General features: G+C 39.3%; 1 protein-coding gene across 1 annotated transcript in view; it reads left to right on the top strand.

Moving 5' to 3' along the window:
* The window catches only part of Msh3 (mutS homolog 3), a 228,423-nt gene that overhangs the window by 123,748 nt on the left and 90,358 nt on the right, over window positions 1–14,317 (top strand). The window contains exon 13 of the mRNA XM_008853317.3: window positions 5,923–6,055. Coding sequence (XP_008851539.1) covers window positions 5,923–6,055 — 133 coding nt within the window. The remainder of the gene's footprint in view (window positions 1–5,922; window positions 6,056–14,317) is intronic.

The raw sequence follows: 14,317 nt of genomic DNA, 5'->3' as shown, positions 1-14,317 counted from the left end.
TGTTAATGGCTATATCTCTAATTTATTACCCTGGCTTAAATGACAAGGTAATAGAATGTTACATATTTCCTTCCACTTAGCATTAAATTTAGATTATCAAAACTAAATGCCACTTTTAACTCTCAGGAACTACTTAAAATTAACACCACCTGGAGTCCCTGGTAATTCTTTGAGGTTTTCCATATTTCCTGATCTTGTTAACATATTTCACTAGGCTTCTTGGTTTACTCACCTCAGTGGGATCAATCACTGTTCATAAATGGGAGGGGCAGGTGGGGGCAAATACCGAAGAGCTGTTATTGATTGCCACTGACCACATACCTGGGTCCTCTGGCGTGCAACGGTAATGAGTGGAAAGGGTGGCCACTGCTACCAGGACAAAAGTGAACCTGTCCTGGTGGTATGTGAGGATTAACCAGCACCTCTGTGATATGGGTGGCCAGGCACTGGCATTGGCCTTTGCTCTGTTCTCCAGCATCCATGCCTTTGTAGACCTGGACTAGCTCAGATGCCCAGCAGTAAATGGCAGCGTTCATTGAGGTTGAAGAGGCGGATTATGGGGAGAATGGAGGAGAGGAAGGTGATGTACTTTTCTCCTTCATGATTCTCTAACTTTCTCTTTCTCTGTCTTTATGCCTTTATCCATGGGGATTTTCAGACTGTTTCTCCTCATGTTAGGGGAGGACTTTGCAACTAACAAAAGCTTCCCTATGTGAAATAGTTGTTGTTGCCTGCTTAATGTTTTTGAAACTCTTGGCTTCTTTCAGCTCTCATAGCCTCCTCCTCAAGTTCAGTCCTTTACTGTTGCCTGCCTGGGCTTCTGAAGCAGATTTCTGGTTGGTCCACTGAACTGTTCTGCTGCCTGTCTAGACCACTAGCCTGGTTTCCCAAGAGAGAGTTGCAGCTGCCATGTGGCCTGGATTGTTCATATGGCCACATGGGACCTCTCGTGTTCCTGCTCTCACAGTTCCCACTAATTCTACTTTTTTATTCAGAAGATTGGTATCCCTAGTAAGTCCTCCCTGACCCCTAAAACTAACTCTATTTTTTCTTTAAAACAAATGAGGAGAAAGAAGGGGCGGGGGAGAGAGACAGAGACAGAGACAGAGACAGAGAGAGACAGAGGGAGGAAAAAACCCCAACAATGGTTGTAATTCTATTTTGTCTTCAAAACTGACCCCCAAAACTTGCCTTTGTGAGTTCCCATTGTAGCTGGATCATAACACATTTAAAATTTCATTTAATTACATTATTAATTATTTTTAAAAGTTTTATTTTTTTGTTAGTACAATATAAATTCTTTTTGGACATGGTTGCAAAGGTATGTAGATAACGGTTATAGCTCTCACCCCTCCCACCTCCTACACTGGTGCTTTATAAGTGTTCAGTGATTATTCATTGATTACTGAGTGGGTTGTATGAAAGGCAAAGCTAGCTAGGTCAGTGTAATAATACTTCAATCCTAGGAAAGGAGTGGAGTGAATGTTTCTATTTAAATAGTCAGCTTAGCCATATCACATGACTAGTGTGTTACTGTCGAAAGTTTAATTCACTAATTTTGATCATCCAACCTTAAAGTAAACTTGTCAGTGAAAAATAAGCAAAACAAAACAAATCCCAAATCTAATATCCCCCCACCATGAGTTTCTATTTTACCCTTTGTTTTCCCCAAATACCCTTATGTTTGAATTGTAGGGACATGATCACAAGAGCTAACCAGTAGGTACCACCCCCATCAGTAGCAGTAGCTCTGTAGGTTGAACTGGTTTGAGTGATACTAACATCTACCAGCTCCTCTCCAAACGTGAAAGACTCCTGGGATACCCACATACAGTCCTTTGGTCTTTGGTGGTAAAAAAGAATCTTTATCATTTGCAGACCCTCAAGTCCATTGTTTTTGGCCCCTGGAATGATACGATTCAGGTGCCTTCCCTCCATTGGTTTAGACTGTGTAATATTGTAAGAGCAACAGAACACCACTGTGGGATATCTCAGAATGCTATCTTTTGTAATGGTTAGTTTTAATTGTCAACTTGACATCATCTAGAATTATCTGAGAAGAGAGTCTCCATGAAGGACTGTCCAGATTCAGTTGGCCTCTGAGCATGTCTGTGGGAGATGATCTTGATTAGTGGGAAGACCTGACCACTGTGGGTAGTACTCTTCCCTGTGCTTGGATGCAGAACTCTCTAAGAGTGGGGCGAACAAGCTGAGCACAAGGATGTATGCATTCATCTCTCTGCTCTTGACTGTGGATGTGACTAGTGCTTCAAGCTCCTGCCAGTGAGTTCCCCGCAGTGATGAACTGTAACCTGAAGTTATGAGCCTAATAATCCCGTTTTTCTCTCTAGTACTTTTTGTCAGGGTATTTTATCACAGTAGCAGGAAAGGAAAAGAAGACAACTTTATCATCATCCATTTGACAGTGCTTGCTTCCTATTTTGTTACTTCTCACACTTGCCCGGTCTCTGTCACAGATTGTACTAACATAATGATTCTCCTAGTCTTTTATATTGCTTTACTATAGTTTCTTGGAAGGTCTTGTATGTACTTCTAATTAAAAAACAACTACAAATTATGTACATTGTTTTATTTTTAAAAACTTTGAAGTATTCTTACTCATTTCCATTCCAGTTTGCATACAGAAGACAAGTGGAATTATCACTACTCCAGTGTTGACAGATTTGTACTGAGCAACACCACATGCCTGTTTGCTCTCTCCCTGCCATTATAGGCACCTGCAAGTAGTAGTAGGCTATGGTCTCAATTTCAACGTGATACTTCAAACCACCACTGCCTGTAGACTTAGTGCTTAAGATACAGGACCGGCTCTCCTTATTCACTCACTTTGCACAAAATGCTCATTTTTGCATCTATTGCTTAAGGTTTTCTACAGTTATTCCAAAATTACTTTTTGGCTCCAGTTTCCCCTTCCACGTACTGTTCTTTGTGTACTCTAATACACTGATTTTACAACACTGATGGTAGATTGGTTAAGCATTTAGTGAGTGGTTATTGTGTTGTAGACACTGTACTAAATGCTTGGCTTTATTGTGAAATTCTTGTAATATTACCAAGAATTAGGGCCCATTGCTAGTCCCAGTTTATAGGTGGGAAAACCAGAGCAAGGCCAAATAATTAGTTGATGGCAGAGCCTGGTTATGAATCAAGTCATCTGCCTTCTGAGCCCAAATTCTTAACTTCTGAGCTGGAGAGGACTGTTAATACCAAAGTGATTCATAGTGAGCATGGTGCTTTGGCCTGGGCTGACCCCAGGTTAGACTAAAAGCTGCTTCCTTTGAGTTTTTGCAGATTGAAACCAGCTTAGTGCAGTCTTTCTGGTCTCTTTGAGGAATTTAGAGTCTTATGTCTTTTAAATTTTTTTCTGGTAGAATTCGTAAAAATTCAATTCTTTTGCTCTTTCTATATTTTAGAAGACCTTTAATTTTGAGACAGTAGCTATCTATGTGGGCCGTCTTATACATTCACAGATGGCATTCTTTTATCTGTCCCCAAACCATCTGTAGCATCAACCTAGTCTATTCCAGTTGGTGTCATCTTTCATTTATGCAGGAATGAGTTATTAAAGTAAAACTTCATGTTTATATAGCATTTTGAGTAAATGTTAGAGTAAAACATTGATTTATTTTATCACAACAGTCCTATGCAAAAAGGATTTAATTGTTTTTCAGTTCATCTTGATTTATTTTGTGGTCTTTGGAATTGAGTTTAATTAATTTCAACAACTGTTTAGCAAGCATATATAATGATTTTGAAATTGTGGGGATGAAAAAATGATGTTGAAACTCTGTGACTGATCAATGGAGCTTGTAGTCTAGTGGAAAGTTAGTGCAGTAGTAAATACACTGAAGAAGAACAGCAGCCAGGATCCCCACTATGAAGAGAGCAAAGAGATGGTCTAAGAAAGGATGGCTCCTGGATTGAATTGTGTCTGGTAGGTCTGGGAAGCCTTTCAGAGGAAGGATGGATGAGGTGGAGCCAGTGGACAGTAGGGCCAAGGAAGAGAATTTTCCAGGCAGAGTGAATAGCAAGAGAGAGAAAGCCCTGATGCCAGAGAACTTGTATTGAACATGAGACTGAAAGACATTCAGGCTGACTGGAACTCAAGGTCAAGGGAAGACTGTGATGGGTAAGCCAAACTGAGTCTTCAAGTGAGCAGGGACCAGGTGCCTTTTAAGCAGTTCTGTTAAAGATGCTGGAGTTAAAGAACCCAAGGTTAATGTCAAGTCATCAGTGAGCCTAGAGCAAAAATATGCCATTTACAGATTTGGGTATTAGGAAGACCATGCAGGCTGCAGTGTAAAGAATGGATTGTGAAAGAGACAGAATTGACATGGAAGGAAAATTAATCTACTGCAGTAGTCATTGGGAAAAATGATTTTCACTTAGACTAGACTAGTGACAAAAGAGATGGAAAAGGTGGCTAGAATCCAGGGCTGACCTTCAGAGAACTAAGGAGACAGTCTGGATATCTACAGAGTCTGGTCTTGTTCTACAGTGGAGGGTGTGAGCCAGAGAGAATGGAGTAAAAATGGCTTTACATTGTAGAAAGGCATGACTTTACAGGGTGGTATATGGACAATGACAGTAAAACTCTTCACTAACTGTACACTACTGAATTTAATTCATCCAGGCAGAATCCTGATGTCAGGTGTGCCCTTCACATTGGTGTATGGGATAGCAACACAACTTTGAGAGACCAACATGTTTACTTAGTGTCTGATCCTCTATCTTCACTAAAACATTTGCTCATTCCTCATCCACTGGATCGTTTATTTGAAGTAAACTTTACTGAGGGCCCATGCGTACCAGACATGTTTATTCTTCAGTCTTTACTATCACAGATGGCCATTATATTCACTGTAAAGCTTTGATGATGACAGGGACTTAGTGGGCCACATCTCATTAAGATGCATTTAGCCAATCAGATTTCCATTTTAAGTTGACCAGACCTTACCACTTCTTCCTAAGTGACTTATCACTTGGATATTTCACCATTGATAAAATCCCAAAACCCTATAGTTTCCTGTTTTTTTCTGATATCACATTCTCTCCAGTTTTTGTTCTCCACTTTGCTCTTTGTTATATTGAGCATGTGTCGACTGAAACAGAACTAAGCAAAGATAGGATTATGAAAAGAGCAAAGAGGTGGTCTCTGAAAGGATGGCACAGGGCCTGAATCCTGTCTGGTGGGTCTGGGAACCCTTTCAGAGGAAGAATGGGTGAAGGAGAGCCAGTGGAAGTATCCCCCATCCTTGCTTAGCTCTATTTCAGTTGTCACATGCTCAATTCAACACCATCACCACCATAACCAAGTTGTTTTATGCTCACAGTAGGCCTGTTAGCCATGGAAGCATAAGCTATTATAGCAAACACATACTCATTTGCAGTGGTTTAACTACATGAGACGTTTATTAACTTGCTGCCATAAGTTCATTTGGTGTAGCAGATGTGGAGGTGGAGGATTTTCTGCTCTACTTATGAACCAGGCAGATGGAATCAAAGTATGGCTCACAGCAGCACTTTGAGCTCAACATGTAGTTGGCAAAAGCAGAGTGAATCTGAAAGCTTGCACAGAAAGTTCTTGTGGGCCAGGGCATGGAAGTGACGTATAGTATTCCATCCATACCTCAGTGAGTACAGCTTGGTTGCCCTTAATTGCAAAGGAGGTTGGGAAATAAATTCTGTGTGTTTACCTCCTGGGCCAGTTTCTGTCACACTTAGCTAGTGACTTTCTTTGTATGTTACCTGTGCTTTGAGCCAGATGATAGGAGGAGGCAGGGAAGAATGAGATGAAAGTGTCTTCCCATGCTTTCTAAGTGAGTGTGGCATTAAACTGGGCAATGTTTGCATTTCAAAGTCCCAACAATTCTGATCATTGTTATTATTCTATTCTTATAGGGACATAAATGCTCGACTTGATGCAGTATCCGAAGTCCTCCATTCGGAATCGAGTGTGTTTGGTCAGATAGAAAATCATCTACGTAAATTGCCTGACATTGAGAGAGGACTGTGCAGCATTTATCACAAAAAAGTAAGTGTGATAAAAATCCAATGTATTTAAAAGCTGGGCCTGGTGGTGCACACATTTAACCCTAGCACTCAGAATAGAGGCAAGTCGATCTTTGTAAGGTCCAGGCCAGCCTGGTCTATACAGCAAGTCCAGGCTACCCGGGTCTACAAAGAGACACTGTCTTTAAAAAAAAAAAACCAAAACTAAACAAGACCAAAAAAAAAAAGAGAGAAAAAAATCCAATCTATTAAGACTTACATTGTTCCCCAATACTAAAGGAAAGTCACGTGGGGACTCTACATTACTGTTTTTTCTTTGTGTGAAGTCTTACAGGTAGCATGAAGAAAATAACTGTAGCCTCAGAAATTCTAATAGCACCAATTAAGGTTGTTCCAATGTTTACATTTGTAAAAAGTAAGTTCTCTCACTTTTTAAGACTACAGCATCATATATAGAGATTCTTCAATTAAAATGCAAGATCCTGTGTTATATCTTCAAACTGAAAACCATTACCAAAAGATTGGCTTTGATTTGCTTCTTTAAAAAAGAGATGCCTTAAAAAAAAAAAGTCTTATTTGACCCTAACAAAGGGCAAATAAGCTGATATAACATTTGTGAGGGTATTGTGTACAAACAAGTATAGATATGGAAGGTGTGTAAGAGGGATTATTTTAATTTTTATCACTTAACTTTATAGTTTAAGGAATAGATGACATTGACAAGAGGAGTTTTACCACATAGGGAAATAACGTATCATCAAAATATTCCTGAAATTTTTAAAATAATAGTTATATTTATAATAATTGTTCACAAATAAACCTTTTATTTGTTTGTTTTTGCTTATTTACTAATTTTTTTGAGACAGGGTCTCCTTGTAGCCTCAGCTGGCCTGACACTTGCTATGTAGATCAGGCTGGCCTCAGTCTCACAGAGATTGCCCTGCCTCTGCCCATGCTAGGATTAAAGACATGTGCCACCATATCTGGCTTTTTACAGATAAACCTTTTAAAGTGTCTTTTTCAGAAGTCATTCACGTATATGGTACCCTTTGTTCCTTCTACAGTTGATAACTCTGAGAAGGTACTCTTTTTACCACTTAATGACTGTTAGACGCTGCTAGACATCTATGCATAATATGCTATATAGTACTATAACAGCTTGCATTTTGTCTAATGCAGTGCTTCTAAAGGAGACTTAGTAACTTGCTAACATGTGACAGAATTTCTACTTAAATCCAATGTCCTTGCCTGTATTCTTAATGGCTGTATCCTTTGGATGCTATCACATTTGATGTGGTTGTCTTGACTACAGTTGATTTTTTTTTCCCTCTAGTTGATTCTTCACAAGTAAATTTTATTTATTTTTTTATTTTTCTGCCAAATATAAATTTATTATCAATTTAATCATTGTAGAATGATTTTTATATGCCCAAATTTTAGTACGACTAGTGTTTCATTCGTGTTTACTTTTTAAAGACTTCTCTTCCCCAGAAAGTTTTTAGCAGAATAAGCACTGCCTTTGAGAATTTTTGTGGTACCCACGAGCACTTATGTAATTGTTCTTCACTTAAGCTAAATTTGAAAACAAAGTACAAACTAGATTTGGGGAAGAAGATGAGTTAATTGATTGTGGGCTCAGTAGAGACACTGTCTCATGGTATGCTGTGTTGTCATTTTACTGGCAATGGCTGAAGCCATGCTGATACCAGAAGATTCTATGCTGGCTCTTTGAGATTACCAAGAGCAACCATTTCCTATTTTGTGTCCATGGCCCAGTGCCTTCACCAGTCAACTGGTACCTTGCTGTCACACTTTGAAAAAGATTCATTGACAGATGTCAGAGAAGCTTTTAATTTTCTCAAGAGAAAAGAAGAACAGAGCAGCTTTTCTTTGAGTTGTTAATCAAAAGAGCAAGGTCAAAGAGTCCATTTCATGGAGGTGCTGTGTCTTTCCAAGCTGCTGTGACTTCTAGAACACCTTGCTCCTTGTCTTCAAACTTCACTTTGATACTTACCTTTCATGAGATTTTTGCATTTCTAAAAGTTTCTAGAAAAATAAAAGTTATAATGGAATTCATTTTTAAAAACAATAGTGCAGTGCAAGGATGACTTTTATTTTGGAATTTCAAAATATATTTTACTAAAAGAACTTGTGATTCACTGACAAGCTGTTTCTTGGTGCTGTTTTAATGTTTATATAGGAATGTAGCTCAAGATTGGTTTGAGAGTAAAGACTAGAAATGATTTGGTAGCAAACCAACTTTAGAAAGTCTGAAAGCTTTAAACCACTTTTTTTTTTTTTTTTTTTTTTTTTTTTTTTAATCTAGGTGCTTTCTGCCCCCACCACAAACACATTTTTTTAAGCTAGCTGGCTTCTGCGCACACCATCAAGCACATGCCAGGTTTTTTTTAATCACCACATTACTCTAAGCTTCTGCTGTATACACCCAATAATGAGTGATATCCTGGGTATAGATTGCGCCAGTTATGTGAAGTTCACAAAATGGAAGAGGGGAAGCTTAGGTCTTATGAAAAAAGTGCTGTAGAATTTTCAGAGGTGTTTTTGTGGTAATGAAAATGGAGGATCCTAAGCAGGGTTACTTTGGAATAAAATAAATCTTTCTTTTGATGTTAAAACTTCAAATTCAAACTTAGAAAATTATGACCAAGGGGTGATCTCAGTAGACCACCAGAGAGTGCCTGTTCCAGCCTCCCTCTGGCATAGGGGCTGAGAACACAGGGGACTGCCTCAGAGTGCTGAGCTTCCCCTAATTGCTAAACCTAACTCCCTAACTGGTATTGTGTGAGGCTTCTCCCATGGCCTGGGGCAGAACTGGCTTTGATAGGATAAGGCTGAGATCTTAGCAAGATAGCCTGAGAGGTGGGTTCTGACCTCCATCTGTATAGCAGCAGACCCCCAGAGAGTGCCTGTTCCTGCCTGCCTCTGGCATAGGGCCCGAGAATGCAGGGGACGACTGCCTGAGAGCACCCAGATCCTGCCTGCACATGGTGGTGATCCTGCCTGAACTGCACCCTACCCAATCCCCCAACTGTGATAGTGTGAGGCCCCTCCCTTGGCCTGTGGCAGACCTGGCTTTGGTAGGATAAGGGTGAGATCTTAGCAGACAGCCTGAGAGGGCAGGTTCCAACCTCCATCTGTGTACTGTGATCTCAGGAGACCACCAGAGTGTGCCTATTCTGGCCTCCCTCTGGAAAAGGGGCTGAGAAATCAGCAGACCAACTGAGAGTCCCAAAATCGGCCCCCCCCTTAGGGAAATTCCCAAATTTTGCTGTGAGTTCCTGCTAGTAGGAGTCCAAACCTTAAAATGAAGCCTGAGTATACCTGACTGGAACCTGACTTGGGTTTGTGTGGGAACTCCTGAGTAGCTGATCTGAAGCCATCAGTTCCCTCCAAAATAAAACCCAAGAAAACTTGAAACCTGGACCAACCAGCTTTACATAACCGATAAGAAAATGACGAAAGCACACCAATAATAACAAACAGAAGCATACTTCAACTTAATTCTCATATCAGAATCACAAACAAGAAAAGAAATTCACATACCAAAATCACAACGAAAGACTAGTAAAATGGAAAGCCAAAACACTATGTCCCCCACCAAACTCCACCAGTCCTGTAGAAGAGTTCTACAACGAGAACCCCCTAGAGATAACGCAGGACACTGAATTTAAAAGAAGAGTCATAAACATGATCAAGGAATTCAACGAATTTAAAAAACACAGGAACAAACAAATCAAACAACTAAAAGAAGATAGGGATAAACTTCTGAATGAATTCACAAAAGAGATAGAAATATTGAAGAAAACTCAGGCAGAAATGAAGAAGGAAGTGAAAAACTCAATAAGCCAACTTGAAACAACAGGGGAAAGCCTCACCACCAGAATGAATGAAATGGAAAACAGAATATCAGCACTGGAGGATAAAGTTGAAGAATTGGACCACTCAAGCAAAGATTATGAAAAATTAAAAAAATATAGGACTGGAATATGCAAGAGATGTGGGACACCATGAAAAGACCAAATCTATGTATCATAGGCATAGAGAAAGGAGAAGAATTTCAGGTTAGTGGTATTGACCAGATCTTAAACAGGATTATAGAAGGGAATTTCCTGAAATTAAGGAAAGCATCCCCATACAAATACAGGAAGCACATAGAACACCAAATAGATAGGATCAGAAAAGAAACTCCCCAGGACATATCGTAGTAAAAACACTAAATGTACAGAACAAAGAATACTGAAAGTAGCAAAAGAAAAATAAGTCACATACAAAGGAAAGCCCATCAGAATTACAGCAAACTATGAAAGCCAGAAGAGCCTGGACCAAGATATTTCCAGTTCTAAATGACAATAGATGCCAACCTAGAATACTTTACCCCACAAGAATGTCTATTATAGTTGAGGGGGAAAGAAAAATCTTCATGACATGAAAAGCCTGAAAGAATACATGTCCATGAAACTGCCCCTTCAAAGAATACTTGAAGCAATACAAAGAGAGGAGAAAGGAACAACTATACCCCAGTGACAATGAAAGAAAATAAATAAAAGTATAATTGAGGATACACAAAATTAGAAAAAGAACACAAACAGCAAACAAAATGATGGCAACCAATACATACCTTTCAATAAAAACCTTAAAAGTCAATGGACTGAACTCCCCTGTCAAAAGACACAGGCTAACTGAATGGATTAAAAAACAAAATCCATCTTTTTGCTGTCTGCAAGTAACCCATCTCACCTTCAAGGACAGGCACTACGTTAAGGTGAAAGGATGGAAAAGAATATTCCAAGCAAATGGAACTAAGAAACAAGCACGGTTTGTAATTCGAATATCTGACAAAATAGACTTCAAAATAAAACTAATCAGAAGAGATAAGGAGAGTCACTTCATTCTGATTAAAGGAACAATTAACCAAGAAGATATTACAATCCTTAACATATATGCACCAAACTCTGGTGCACCCAAATTCATTAAAACAACACTGTAGGATGTTAAGACACAAATTAAACCCAATTCAGTAATAGAAGGGGACTTCAGTACACCATTGTCTACATTAGACAGGTCACCTCGACACAGAATAAACAAGAGACGTCTGAATTAAATGATACCATACATCAGATGGACCTAACATACATCTTTCGAATATTCCACCCAAGCACCAAAAATTCACTTTCTACTCAGCACCCCATGTAACTTTTTCAAAAATTGACCACACACTGGGCCTCAAAACAAACCTCAACAAATACAAAAAAATTGAAATAATTCCATGCATCCTTTCGGACCACAAGATAAAGCTCAAAATCAACACTGGAAGAAGCCCTAGTCACTGCACAAACTTAGGGCAATTAAACAATACACTCCTAAACAATGAGTGGGTCAAAGGAAAAATTAAGAAACACGTAAAAGAATTCAAGGAAAAGGACAATGCAACACAACACAACATCTGGGACACTTTAAAAGCAGTCCTAAGAGGGAAGTTTATAGCTCTAAGTGCCTACATTAAAAAATTAGAAAGAGGGGCTGGAGAGATGGCTCAGTGGTTAAGAGCACTGACTGATCTTGCAGAAGACCCAGGTTTGAATCCCAGTACCCACATGGCAGCTAACAACTTTCCATAGCTCCAGTTCCAGGGGATCTGACAGCTGCTTCTGTTACCTACATGCAGGCAATACATGCATACACATAAACAAAAACATTAGAAAGAACCCAAATAAATGACCTGACACTGCAACTCAAGACGCTGGAAAAGTAAGAACAAATGAAACCCAAAGCCAGCAGAAAAGAAGAAATAACAAAAATCAGAGCAGAAATTAAAGAAATAGAAACAAAGAAAACAATACTGTTAGATAAAAAAGGTGGCAGAGGTTGGGATCTCCCCGAAACAGAAACAGAGAGGACTCTGGCAAAGTGAGAGTTTACTTTGAGGTTAGTTGTGCTGGGTCTCAACTCAGGAGTGAGTGAAACCAGCAGCCTAATGACTGTAGAGGGGTAGCTTATAAAGGGAAAAGAATGTGGAAAAAGAGAATATTTTTCTGCTGTTTGGGGCTGTTTTCGGGCTGTTCAGGGAGGGTGTGGGGATGGTACCTGGTGAAACTTGTGGAGGAAAACATTTACTGTAAAACATGTTTTCTACAATTACAGGGTTCCAGGAACGTATTGCAGCTACAGGGCTTGGGAAACCTGTTTGTCAGTCTGTGGAGCATGCTCTGGTGAACACAGTACATTGGGTCACCAATTCATAGAGCTGTTTTGTCAGCTTGCAAGTGGCTGTTAGTTGGCTGACTTAGTTCCTCCTAGGGGCCTTAATGGTTTCTGGGTCTGGGGTCAACTAGACCTGAACTCTATCAAATGCAAAGAATCATTGAATCTAAGAGCTGGTTCTTTGAAAAGCTAAATAAGATAGACAGACCCCTAGCCCAGTTAACCAAAAGAAAGAAAGACCAAATCCAAATCAATAGAAACAGAGATGAAAGGGGAAACATCATAACAGACACCCAAAAGATCCAGAGCATTAATAAGGGAATATTTTAAAAACCTATCCTCTACTAAATTTGAAAATCTAAAAGAAATGGATGGATAGCTAAAATCATGGGAACCACTAAAGTTAAACCATGAAGAGATCAAGAGTTTAAACAGACCAATAATGTATAAGGAAATCGAAACAGTAATAGAAAGCCTCCCAACTATAAAAAGACAGACCCAGATGGATTTACAGCAGAATTCTACCAAACATTTAAAGAAGACCTCCAACCAATACTGCTTAAGCTATTCAAAATGATAGAAACAGAGGGAGAACCTCCAAATTCCTTCTATGAAGCCAGCATCACCCTAATACCAAAACCAGGTAAAGACACAATCAAAAAAGAAACTATAGACCCATATCCTTAATGAACTTAAAGGTAAAAATTCGTAACAAAATATGTGCAAACTGTACACAGACACATATCAAAAAGATCATTCACCATGATCAAGTCAGCTTTATTCCAGAGATGGTTCAATATACTCAACTCAATAAACGTCATTAATCATATAAATAAATAGACTCAAAGACAAAAACCACATTGTCATCTCAATAGATGTAGAAAAGGCTTTTGACAAAATTCAGCATGGATTTATGACTAGAGTGAACATAAAGCTATGTATAACAAACCCACAGCCAGCATCATTGTAAATGGAGAAAAACTGGAAGCATTCCCATTAAAATCAGGAACCAGACAAGGATGTCCACTATCCCCACTCCTTTTCAACATAGTGCTTGAAACTCTTGCTAGAGCAATAAGACAGGAGAAGGAAATTAAAAGAGTACTAATTGGAAAAGAAGAGGTCAAACTACCCTTTTTGCAGATGATATGATATTATACCTGTATTAGTCACTTTTCTGTTGCTGGGATAGAAACACTGACCAAAGCAATTTATAGAAGGAAGAGTTTATTTGAACTTACAGTTCCAGGGCAATTACTCTCCATCACGGGAGGGAGACATGGTGGCTGGAGGTGGCTGGAGCATGAGCAGCAGAAGCTAAGGTCTCACATCATCACACAGGCACAGGAAGCAAGAAACCAACTGGAGATCTGGCAAGGCTTAAGAACTATCTAAGCCCACCCCCAGTGATGTGCTTCCTCCAGGATAGCTACACCTTCTAAAACCTCCCAAAACAGTGCCACCATCTGGTGACAAAATGTCCAAATACTTGGAATCTGTGGGGGACATTTTCTTTCAAAACCATCACAATACTGAAGAGATCCCAAAAGTTCCACCAGAAACCTAGGACTGATCGACACTTTCAGTATAGTGGCAGGTTATAAAATCAATGTACAAAAATCAGTAGCCTCTCTATATACCAATGATAAGCAATTGGAGAAAGAGTACAGGGAAATGCTTCCATTCATAATAGGTGCAAAAAAAAGTGTATCTTGGAATAAATCTGACCAAAGACACCAAAGATCTCTACAATGAAAATTTTAAATTGTTAAAGAAAAAGATTGAGGAAGACACCAGGAGAAGGAAGGACCTCCCATGCTCATGGATTGTGAAAATGACCATCCTACCAAAAGCAATTGATGCAATCCCAATTAAAAAACCCTGTGACATGCTTCACAGAATTAGAAAAAATTAATCATCCTTAAATTTGTGTGGAAGCACAAAAGACTCTGGGTAGCCAAAGCAGCCCTAAGCACAAAGCATAGTGCTGGGGGGGGGATTACTATACCAGATCTCAAAGTATACTAGAGAGCTATAGTCATAAAAACAGCATGGTACTGGC

This window comes from Nannospalax galili, unplaced genomic scaffold, assembly GCF_000622305.1.
Source record: "Nannospalax galili isolate Female #2095 unplaced genomic scaffold, S.galili_v1.0 scaffold45, whole genome shotgun sequence".
NCBI classification, from domain to species: domain Eukaryota; kingdom Metazoa; phylum Chordata; class Mammalia; order Rodentia; family Spalacidae; genus Nannospalax; species Nannospalax galili.
The sequence above is the reverse complement of the archived record's forward strand: the minus strand, read 5'-3'. Positions and strand labels throughout refer to the sequence as shown.